At 41.0% G+C, this 12552-nt stretch overlaps 1 protein-coding gene across 6 annotated transcripts in view; it reads right to left on the bottom strand.

The window, feature by feature from the left end:
* The window catches only part of TENM1 (teneurin transmembrane protein 1), a 342601-nt gene continuing 330049 nt past the window's right edge, over positions 1–12552 (bottom strand). For all 6 annotated transcript variants that reach the window (XM_049827935.1, XM_049827938.1, XM_049827940.1 and 3 more), the window contains 5 exons: positions 10704–11000; positions 6129–6516; positions 4230–5450; positions 3610–3752; positions 1–2147 (listed from right to left, as the gene is read on the bottom strand). In XM_049827935.1, coding sequence (XP_049683892.1) covers positions 1389–2147; positions 3610–3752; positions 4230–5450; positions 6129–6516; positions 10704–11000 — 2808 coding nt within the window. In that variant the 3' untranslated portion in view covers positions 1–1388. The remainder of the gene's footprint in view (positions 2148–3609; positions 3753–4229; positions 5451–6128; positions 6517–10703; positions 11001–12552) is intronic.

Genomic DNA, 12552 nt, shown 5'->3' with positions numbered 1-12552 from the left:
CCCACCTCCTGATAATCAGGTCCTTTAAAAATGACAAGCTGAAAGAAGGATCACCTACTCTGCTATGAAATAACTGTGCCAGCAGCACATGATACCTTGGGAAATAAAAATTTCTGTCCATGCAATATTATGCTTTTCTATGTGCTCTAGATATTGAGCTGAAAAGTGAAGAGTCATCCCCAAAATGTTCTACGTTTATCAACATATTTACTATCCACACTTAGGTTCATCAACTCCCAACCCACCAATCTTCTTCAGACTCGAAAAAATGAGTAATACGACAGGATTATTAATTTGAGATGAAAAGAACGCGATGCCTAAACCCAACAACACTGCAATTTCCAAACGATCTGTGCAAAGACGAGTCCTGGCCCCACGACTACAGGCAGGACCGATCCTGCATGGCTCGCTGTTACCGCACCGTGCGGGCCCTCCCAGCTGGGTAAGGAGGGTCATCCCAAAAGCACTGAATTAAAGCCCAGTCTGGAGCACACTGATGTCAGTGGAGAGACTCCGGTTGACTGCAGGGCTCGCAAAACCCTCCTTTGGCCGCCCCTGGCGCCCGGCTGAAGCCCCCAGCGGCACGGTGCCACCCTGCGCCCCTCCACCGGGAAGATCGGCAGCTCTACGCGTGCTGCCGGACTCCAGAATAACCCAGTGCCGAGGGAAACCTTGGCAGAGAGGCCCCTCCGTGCAAAAGTAGACGCAATGTGGCGTTCATCACCGAGGGGCTGAGAGGTGGCTACGGCCGAGCAAAGCTAAAGGCAATATGGGACAGCCTTTTACGTACCGTATCCAACACAAGTCGGGTTTCCCAGGTTAGAAAATCCCTTAGATCATAGCTGTGAGGAATGACATGTGTGGGGTTGGTGAGCAACTATGAAGTTTCCATACACAGTCTGGTTTCTGTATGCAATCCCTTAAACTTACGGGAGATCTCACTGGGATAAAAACTACCCAGTAAATATGGGTTGCAGAATCAGGCTCTGTAACCTTTTAAATAATTGGTGAATTATTAAATCAACAACAACAAAAAAGTCGTGTTTCTTTAGAAGAAGGCAGAGCACGCTGCGCTCTCCCCTACCCCGCATGTGCGGTGTCACCCCGGGCACCTCGCGCGCAGGTCGCGCTGCTCAGCTGTCAGGACTCTGCTTCTGCAATTTTTGAATACTGCCACACAAGAACTAAAAATCGTCACTGTCATCTCTCAAAGAGTTAAACGAACAATATTAAAATACCATCTTCTGTCACATTTAAAGGCAGTTGGATATGTTTTTTCCTCTATATTTATATATACAGAGTTCTGATCTAGAAAAACCAATACAATAAACCATTTTACGTTTAAAAACAGGCAGTCTTTGGTGACGCAAAGGCAGAGATTTTCTTTGTTACCTTCTGCCTATTTCACTCTGTCTCATAAAGTGAATATTATTGGCACTGTCAGAAAGTTCCAGATACTGCTCCACAGATAAAACAAAATATCCATCGTAGCCTTGTACCCGCCCAGTGCTTAAAAGCTGCTGTTTCTCTCCATCTGTCCATGCCCTAATACCTTCTTCCCCTTCCTGCAGCCGTCTCTGCTCCTTAGTCCAGGCCTGAGCCACGGCTCTCTGCCTGGCTATCTCTAAGACATGGTTCTTTTCTTCTTCCACCGTTGTTCCATACCGAACGTTAAAGCACAGCGCGCCGTGCTGGAGCTGGATGTCAGCAAAGCGTCTAGTCCTCCCATTGATCACAGAAGTCATCTGCGACACTGTGACGTTGACGCCGTTCTCCAAGATGCGTCGTCCTCCGGTGTTGCCGATTAGGGCCAAATCTTCTTCCAAAGACCCCAGCTTGATGAAGTAATGCGTGTCTCGGCCCTCTATGGTGAAATGCAAGTTCTCCAGATAGTGAGCGTTGTTGAGGATGGCAGCAATGCGCCGGCTGTCCTCGTTAGCCACGCCTATAATGTCAGCTGTCACTATACCATCCTTTATAGCGAATTTGATGCCTTTGCCGAATACTGAAGGAATAGCTGCAAATCTCGGTTGTTTCACTCCCTCATAGCACTTGCCGTCGCTATATCTGGGTGTCATAGGAAGTTGATCCAAGGATATAAAGTTTCGGAGTTGCTTTTGTAGCTCACACTGAATACCAAGAATAGTCTGGAAAATAAAACAGCAATAAAGTTTGCAGGTGAAGCACCCTGCAGTTCATTATAGTGTCTCACAGACCCTACTAATCTCTTAATTGCTTGGAATGGATCTTCAATTTGTTTGGAAAACATTGTGCACATCTACAGAGCCTGGGTATATGCACAGGCTTTCTAATCGCCTAAGGTATTGCTTTCTGTCTCTTGGACTCTTTTGTTTCTAGAAAACAAATGGAAAATGTGTTTATCACAAATCCTATTTTCGTATTTATTCTTCCTTTTTTTTCTTCCTCCCCTCTTGAATTGTTACTGTAACGGCTGGTCTTTTGACTCTTAAGCATGGGAAAGCTGAACTCAAAGCTGTGCTCTTTCACATGATTCTATGCTTAGTCTCTGTGCGTCTAATTATGTCTTCTGTAAAACAGCAGTAACAGTTTTTATAGCCCATTCTTTAAGGAAAGCAGGCTGTGAAGGTCTCAAGACACTAGAACAATAGGAACCATGCAAGTGCATCAGATCTGTAGATCTTGCTCCCCAATGAGGCTAAAAAAAATAATCTCATTCCAACCATCTACTTGTCTTTTAACACTATACCTATCACTACGCTTTTCCTGTGCCTTTTTAATATCTTCTTTAATATCTCCGTGACAATTTTACATGAACATGTTCCTACATCTGGAACGAACTCTGGCCCTCCAGCCCTCTGCGCTTTGTGCAGTCATTTGTGCATGGGAAAAGAAGTGTGTTAAGTGCTAGGAACATAAACTCACAACACTTTATACTTCCTTTTCCTGACTACATTAGAGAAAAGGCATCTTCCCTCTCTCATCTTTGCAAAATCATAGTTCTTTGTTAACAGATGCTTGTATGGTCAAATGCAAAATGTGAACGCCTGCTCAGAACATCGGTAGTCAGTCCTGTTGCAGTTACATTGATTGCTAGACCCTGATAGCTGCTGTGTGGCTCTTCTTTACTGAAAATAAGCCCCGGAGCAAGGTTGAATTTTACAGACCCCTGTACAAATCCATAGCAACATTTCTGTTTTCCTGCCGTAATTATGCAGAGGTACAGACATGTAAAGCTGTTTATCCCCTCAGTGATTTTGCATCTCTTGTGGCATCTTTGCTAACAAAGATGGAAATCTGTTGGTTTAATTTTTTAATTCCACAGAATTTTTGTAGCTTTTTCAATTTTCACACAAACACTTTTACCCTTTTGCCTATCCTGCCCCTTAAATTTGGATTGTTTCTTTGTAAACACCTGCAAAGTTCCTTCGCTGTGTTGCTAAAAGCTTCTCCTTAAAAACTCTCCTCCACTCTGATGCCAGTACATAATTGAAGTTTCTAGCATTGTTATACTATTTGCTTGCCTATTATGTTGAAAGACAGAGTCACATTGTTTCCTTGGTGTCCAGTATTTTCTAATAAAATTCCTTAATTTAGTATGAGAAGCAGCTGAACAGAGTTTTTGCTAACCTTTCCAGGGTCCCACTCTTGGGTTTTTGTTTGAAGCTGTAGAAGTTCGTATGTTGTCTCCAAAGCTTCTATCTCTGGTTTCGGGAATCCAGGTAGTACGTTGTGCAGCTGGAAACCAAACAGCTCTAGCCAACTTCCAATGTCTACAAAACAAGAAAAGGATGCTGGCAATAAGGCACATAAATCCTAGAAAAAGTGAGGGTAGTCTGCAGAAATCCCAGCTATGCAGAAATAATGATTTCACATCAATTTATGTTTTCAGTACTGGTTACAGCATTTATTGTAGCAAACAAATTATTTGATTACAAAGCACAGCTATACTCAAATCAATAGTGTACCTTCTATCTATTTATAATGGAAAAAATTCAAATTAAGCTGCCTCCATTCTTCCCCTAATTTTAGCACTTAGAAAAGCAGCAGACACAACTATTAATTATCTTCTTGGTTACCATAAAGGCTATAGGAAACAGATCAAGCTCAGTAGGATGTTATCTATTGAAGAAATGACTTTAATATATGTAAATTAGAACCAAATAGTAACTTTGGATGTGTGCAAGTCTTGAATCCATACCAGAATCTGATAAAAAATTGTATTTTCATGAAAAACACGTTACTTTTACCTGTTGTATACTTAGCAACGTCTTGGATTCTGCCAACTGGGTAATTATTTTCAAATGAGTAGAGATTAAATGGTTGTGGGACAGCATTCAGGTGTTTCCATATATGATGATTTGGTGTTGTCCACCGACCAGCAATGACGTCATAGTCCCGCTGACCCAGATGAACTAATTTAGTAAGAGAATCATAGAGCCCTCCATGAAAACCAATGATAACCTGGAAATCTGGATTAGTGTCCTGGTAGATCTCTCCATATGGGGTGTACAACATCTCTTTTATGACTTGGCCCCGACTGCTAAATACAGCTAGAGGTGTTCCAGTGTTATCACAAGCGACATAATACTCTTCTCCACTGCTTAACTCCATCGCAATGAGATGACCTTGAAGATCATAATATAGGGATGTTATTTCCGAGCTAGTATGATTGTACAAGTGAGTAACTCTTATTGGGTTGGAGAGATCAGCATAGAAGAACTGTAAGTGTTGACCTAGGCTTGATTTGCTTGCAACTCGTCTTCCAAGACCATCGTAACAGTATTGCACACTCCAGCCAGCCACTTTGTTGTATGCTTTGTTCAGCAGACCGTTAGAGTTGTACTCAAAGATCTCATTGCCTCTTTGCCTGAGAAACCCATCTTCGTCCATTTTATATTGAATTTCTCCAAGTCTGGTAATGCGATCTCTCAGATCGTATCTCAGAGGAGTGAGGCGCGCACTGTTTCCGTGGCTCAGCAAGTTGATGTTGCCATTAAGGTCATAGCTGTAGCGCCACTGGGTTTTGTCATTCACAGACACGGTCTGAAGTTGACCATCAGCATCATACTCGTAAAAATATCTCGTTATATTGGCATCTACACCTACGCGTATATCACAGATCACCATACGACCCATGTTATCATACTGGATGGTCATCCAGTAAGCGATAGACTTGAGAATTTCATACTGTACTTCAATCACCTGACCATTAGCACTAAAAATTTTGGTATGCTTCATCACAGTGGTGGTTATAACTTGGTTTAAATCATAATTGATTACACTGAATTTTCCAAATTGCTCAGTCCTGCCAGAAACATCGACGTAACGGTACAGATCTATGGGAAGAGGCGTCTCGTTTATCATGGCCTGCATGCTCGTGACACGGAAGTTGTTATAGCTGTAGTCAAATCTGGCGTTTACAAGCCCTTCTTCACTAAACCTGAAGATCTGGCGACCAATAAGTGGACCTGTCCAAAACAAACAGGCGAAAAAGGAAAAGCAAGAAAAATAATGAATTACGTCACAGTATACTTACCCTACAGATCTAACACAAACAGGCGGTGAACTCACATATACCCTTAAGCCTTATTCCTACTTGACTCTCTCAGAAAATACCATTAACTAAGAATATGTTAGATTATTCTCTCACAAACCTTTATTAATGCTTGCTCTACAAAAATATCTATATTTTATTAACATTTGTTTAAATGAATGCCATTTTATTCATAATTATGATTTCTATTTGCTTACAAGATAATTCTAAACTAAATTTATTTTACATGGTGATTTCCTTCCTCATATAAACAGTCCTTTTGAATTTATGTTATATTATGGTATAAACGGGAAACTTGGAAATACAAACAATAAAACAACTTGATTTAGTATTTAGCAAATATCCACACAGTGGAATAAAAACAATCAAACATTATAAGAGCTATTCCATACCAAGCAATAAAAAGAAAACCGTATTTCAAATGGGACAGCTATATATGCCTATGGACACAGACGTAGAGATACACACATACATTTTTCTATTGAAACATAAAATATAAGAACTTGTAGACATAAAAATAATGGAAATTCATGCCAGGTGAGTGCAGGATCAGGGCCAAAAACTTTAGCAAAAAGTGGACCGTTACACAAACCTGTTTGCCTGTATCTGATGGTACAGATGAACCCATCGTGCATTAAATGTATTGTTTTAATAACCCCAGAAGATTCCTCGTAGGTGAACGTGACTTGAGTAGTATCATAAAGAATCTCGGAAAGTCGGGACTGTTTGGTGTATTTGTAAAGGACTCTGCGTCCTGTCCCAGGATATAATGTTTGCAGAAGCCGTCCGTCTCTGGTGACGTCCTGTATGAAAGCCGCGTTGCTGTCTGGAGGGGTGTAGATGTTGCGGTAGTACCCGACGGACAGCATGGTTTGCAGGGCATGGCGCACCATGCTCGGCATGGTGACCGACAGCAGGTAGTCGGACTGGTCGTACTCAAAGATGTAGCGGCGCTGGCTGTGCAACAGGAGCATCACGGACTGCAATCAAACAGGAATGACGGTGTAAGTGGCTGATCAAGCAAATGGTTATTCATCTAGTGAGTGCCTGAAGGTGAAGGAAAAGCTGAAACGACCACCCACTCTTGTTGTTTGCTCTTACTGTCTGTACAATTCCAAGTGAAGCTTTCAGCTCCAGGAGACCTGGCCAGCAAGGTGGTATATAACAGGAGAAGAAGAATAATAAGTCCAGAGGTAAGGACCTCCAAACTGGAAGGCAGATGTGGCTCTCAGTAGCATTTCAGCCTCATGCTGACTTGCTATGTTGCTTTGAAATATTTAGGTCATCCTCCCAGGAAGCAAAAACAGAGGGAGCCTCTTTCTCACACACAGGCAGAGCATCTGCACCAGCAGATGTTTCTAGGGGAGGTGGAAAGGGGAAGCTTTCAGTGGTGTGTGCAAGGTGTTCAGCTTTTATTTGCACTCTGCCTATCTCTAGCACAGACCTACCCCTTTTTATGTATGTCTTCTATTAAATGCCCATTGTCCCAGAGGTCACAGTATCTCTGTGCTTACAGATGGGTGAAAGTAGTCTGCAGGTTCTTTGGTGTGACTATGTCTATCTCTGGTTCTTGATGTTTACAAAGAAAACTATTTCTACACATGTACTTGATATTCGCCCTGTGTTAGTTAATCGTGGCTGGTCAACGAAATCTGGTTTGTTTGTTTGGCAGATGAATGTGCAAGCACGGCAGACGTTCTTCTGTGCAAATTTAATTTAAAGTTTGGGTTCTGCCAACTTTCTCACCAGTCACGTGCAAAGTCACAGTGTCACAGAGTACAAGCCCACTGGTGAACAGGCACCGCTGAAAACAAGCATAATGAAAACACACAGTGAAAATGAATGGGGGATCTTTGTAGCCTTCCCCCAGCTCCAGCAAGTGGCCTGGCTGGACCAGAGCACTGCACATCTTTGCCACACTGTCTGAGCTGAGACGGAGCGCTGACACTGCACCGTTCTTAGCTCACAGCCCAAACCTACCAGGCACATAAGCAAATTTGTCCGGCTTCTGCCTGATTGGGACGTCGTGCAAAACAAAGTTTCATGAAGAACAGCGTGGCTGTTTTTTCATAGAGCATTGGGGAAAGAAGTCAGAAAAAAAGGCTTTTTTTTCCTCTAAGCTCAAAAATCTTCTCTGGGAAGAAAACACTGAGAGCTTAGCCTTGCAATGTGTTAAGTAACATTGGCCCTAAGCCACTTCGCTCTGACAAATAACCCAAGTGCTTATTCAAAGGACCAAAGATAGGCTAAGCCTTGGCCATCCTCTCTGCACCCCCGGCCCCCTGCCCTCCCAAGATGTATTTCTTCCTGCCCTTGGTGAAAGACATCTGTCACCTGCACACAAGCCAGCCAGCACCAACATATGCCACTCGCGAGTTACCCTCTGCCAACTGGTGACGACAGACCTTTACTCCGAGCTTTCTCTGATCGCTTTATTGCCGGTCTGCCAAGCGTTTCTAACACGCGCCGTGTTTATTTTGTTTTCACCTTCAGTCAAGAGTCCCCAATCTGCAGTAAACCACTGGCTGAACTCTCTCCTCGCACTGATGTGACGCCTCTCTCTATATACTGCTCCCGGGCCTGTTTTTAAGCTGTCTGCCATTGACAGAGTATGAATAACAAGATCAGAAACATCTCTAATATAACTTTAGTGCCCCTGTGTGCCATTTTTACAGCGTTTTGTGGCTTTTCCACTTTTGTCCGGGATAGTAAAAGGTTAGACAGTACAAGGGTTTGAGACTTAGTATCCTCTCTAGCCTATTAGAGTATACCATAAAGAGAAAAAAAAATTAATTCCCAATTCATCCTAATAATATTACAATAGATTTTTCAACTCTTTGCACAAATTGGGTTCTAATTGTTTTAAAGGATTTCAGAGGGTAGCTCATAAACATCCCAAAAGCTGTCATTTTGTAAAAGCAACCAGAGCCTGGTCAACCACGTAATGATTGATGCCGCATGGTATATCGAGACAAACAGCCAGTGGCAATTACTTGGAGCCCTACTGGGAATACACAGAAATGCTGAGCTTCACCACTAGATGTCATTTCTGTCCAACATACGCGTGCAGCCGCTCATCTATTTTGTCTGGCGGTAAACGGCAGGACTTTGGAAGCAAGCTTGGAGTATTCAGGAGATTTTATAACACCATTAACTAATTGAGGAAAGTGACCAAAACAAAAGGAACTGAATCTCATCAGTAAAAATGATGAGTGCTACTCATCATTTACAGTGCTACTATCATAGTGCTTTTTAAAATCTAAATTATTGGGGCTAATTTTGGAAGGGGTAGAGATTTTTGAAGATGTACAATTAACTCAAGTGCTAAAAAATGAAAAATTAAATAATTATGAGTTGGAAGCGAACCGTATAATTGATTTTTTGATAAAAGGAATCATTGGGTCTTACGAGGTTTCAGACAACCTTTAGCAATCATTATATAATTAACACAATGAGTTATTGACTTTAATGGAGCCACAAAATGATATCTCAATGCCCAATTTTGACAGGGAATTCATCTTTTTTTGGCACAAGAAACAAACAGGATGAAAGTACATTAAATAGCTGGAAGATTATGTCCATAGTGTGTATGACTTTCAATAATTTTAATGACAAGTTACAGAATAACCCAAGCCTGCTGCTACCTGATTCAGTAATGTTTTGCCATTTGCTTCTACAAGACCAGGATTTGGCCACTTGCGCAGAATTCCAGGATAACAGTTTGAAGACATATGACTTTATTTATAAGCTCGTCATAAACTAAGAACAGACAAAGTGGTTTAGAAAGATAAGAAGCATACATCTTTCCAAAATTATGGTCCATTAGGCCCAAAGAAAAAAGAAAAGATTCCTCCAAAAGGCATATTGCCCAATATTTCAAAGCTGTACTAAACGCCTGTTTACTTGCAATTTGCAGAAGAGCATACAGACAAAAGAAGCCCTGACAAATTTATCAGAACCAAACTTCTGAAGCTTCTAGGGTTTGCCAATCTTGTTAACACATGCAAGAACCATACTGCATGCAGACAAGGAAAGAATCACATTTTTATGCATTCTCCCGTCTATATGATTTTTTTTCTCTGGGTTAGGTTTAAGTTTTTTGAGGATCAGGCTTAAATACATTCAAAATAAGTACAGCAAAGTTTATCTTAAAAGTACACATTTGGAACTTTTAAATATATAAATAACTTCAAAGTGATTGGATTTCCTGCGTGTAATACCCCCTATCAGTTTTACCTCACCTGCCCCCTCCTAGCCTCTCCCTGTGGTTAACAGGTTCAGAGAAAATGTTCTGCAAACTCAGGGTATATTGGATAGTCCAAGATGTTGCTATATATTAAAAAAAAAAAAAAGTTTAAAAGGACACTGTTTCAGTACAATTTCACAGTAAGTTCTGAAAGCTTTAAAAATACAGATTGGCTTTTTGATTTTGAAAGACAAGACGATACCAAATGAGATGCTTCTACAGATGAAGGAGATGCTGTTCTTCCTTAGTCTGTACAATAGCTACTCCCCTATCTTGTGACCATTACTTATAGACATAAATGAAAATTACAATAGTCAGGCAATTTAGACATGAAGTCGCTATAAAAGCAGAGCAATAACTCATTTCATATTAATATTTTCCCCCTCAAATAGCCCTCATAAATACTGAAGCAATCTTTCTCCTCACAGGAGCAATCCCTTTTTTATAGTGCAGCACTGAGTAGGTGCAAGCTTGTACTCACTGCCTCGTAATTTTGGCTTAAAAGAATCATGTTTGTGGGGAGGGAACAGTTCCTTTTCAGTGAGTGTTATACTTTTGACTGTTATATACTTTTGACTATGTTATACGGAGTGGCAATGTGTTTTTCACCAGTGAGAGTGTCCTTTGTTCACTTGAACTTGGATTGGGACCAAGAAGTCATTTCTACTTACCAGTTAAATAAATCTGAGGTGCTAATAGCTTCCTTCAGAACTAAAGTATGGCAGGTTTGAACTGGTGAACTGCAGGTCTAAGCATGTCTAGAGACTTTTTCATCTGGTTATGTAATTGTATGCATTTTCTGTTTAAAAAGTCTTAAACATTCTTGCAAAAGATAGCATTACAACATAGTTCACAATATAATATCTACATCAAAACAAATATTTTGCCTTGGTACGACAATCTACTTTTGAAATGATTTACCTTTTCTAAATATGTGTAACTCCATATTTTACCATCTGCCCATGTTCTGGAAATTATGTTCCCACTTGGATCATACTCCATTTTCTCAGTCCAGGTTCCTCTTTGGATATAGGTGACTAATCCAGAATGTGAATAAGTGATATTGACCTCATTGTACTTGCTGATGGGCGACCATAAAATTGGGCGTCCTGTCTGGTCATACATAATCCGAAGAGTGAATTTTCGATGATCATCATAAATCTTTCCTGTTCTGGTTACATGATCGAAATCAATGGAGAGCAGGTTTCTGTTGTGGGCCTAAACACAAAGATACAGTAAGGTAAGAAGACAATGCATCTTAATTACACACCACACAAACATTTCTATGATGTCAGGTCTATCAAAATGTGCAATGGTTTAACGTTATGATGGGGAATTTAGGCCTTGTTAAAAACAAGAAAATAGAAAAATACTCAGATGAGTAACAGGAGGAGCCAGAAACAAAATGCTGCTTGCATTCAGTGTTACTATACTCTGCAGTACAGGTTGCTTCCTATTTCCATGTGCTAACCCACACCTCTGCTCTCACCTTTTCCTAAGTTTTTCTTCTTTCTTCTCAACTTTCATCTCTCTGGGGATGAACGTTTTGATTCCAGCCAAAGAAGTGTAGTTAAGCCCACAAATTAACGAAGCCATCCTATCTCACCTCCTCTCTCGTAAGCTCCGTTAATGTTGACAGGTCAGTTACTGCTCTGGGATAGCCCACGCCAGGTCGCACACTGATGCCGCAAAGGGAAGAGCTCTGCTTGCAGCTCCCGAAGACCCCGCTCACCGGCGTCCTCGTGCTTCTTCACAGAACCACCCTTCTCCCAGAGCTCGTGAAAACCAGGGGCAGCCGTGCCTGCTGCCAGCCATATTCCTTGTTGCAGCTTTCTCACCGCATTTGGGACCTGCAGCATTTGTTAAATTTGCTGTGTCTGACAGACTAACAGTGACTGTGCTATGATCTGTTAACATTTATGGTTCAACGGGAAAATGCAGAGGGGCAGCCCAATTCTCAATCTGAAATCAAGTTCAGAGCTGAGCCAGATTCATGAAGACAAAATACATGTATCCAGCGCTTTTATCATCTACCTCCTTACATCATTCAGTCACTGGGCAATCAGCATTAAACCCCATTTAAATCAGAGATATAATTTAGGAAACCATAAGACATTGTTCATTGACTTGTCTTTTTCAGATCAATGCTCAATGTGCTCGTATTAATCTACTGCATTTTATCTAATCGCTTGTATTAATCTATTCCAATTAATAAATTCCTTACAGCAGAGGCGATGTCAGTGCAAGTGTTAGCACAGTGCACAGCACAGTGCTTGCTCTTGAGACCTGGAGGCATAGCCGTAAAGTAAATGGTTAAGAGTACCTGTTTAATAATTCAAGCTGGGATCATATGGTGGTAGTGATTAGAAAGAACATTTTTTTTCTTTACCCTTTCTGTTTTTAGATACAAAATAATTTGAAAATCTAGAAGAAGCAGGTGTTCTTTCTTCAACTACCATTCCTGGGGTTTTATATACACACATGTCTAACTTTAATAGTGTTCATTTACAATAGCTGTAAAATACCTATATACCCCTGTAGACTGCTGTAACTACTACAATTTATGCTCTAATGATAGTTAAGGAGCCCAAGTAAAATGGGATGCTCAGTTCAACTATGTTTGCTTGTATACAATCTGATGGATTAAGTGTATTACAATATATTTCTTGCAAACTTCTTGCAATTTCTGGAAACAAACCCTCTTGGTGGTAAAATAACTGAAAAGCAAGCAGGGGATATACCCTGGCTCATATTCATTTACTGTCTGTGT

Source organism: Accipiter gentilis, chromosome 24 (genome assembly GCF_929443795.1).
Source record: "Accipiter gentilis chromosome 24, bAccGen1.1, whole genome shotgun sequence".
NCBI classification, from domain to species: Eukaryota; Metazoa; Chordata; class Aves; order Accipitriformes; family Accipitridae; genus Astur; species Astur gentilis.
The sequence above is the reverse complement of the archived record's forward strand: the minus strand, read 5'-3'. Positions and strand labels throughout refer to the sequence as shown.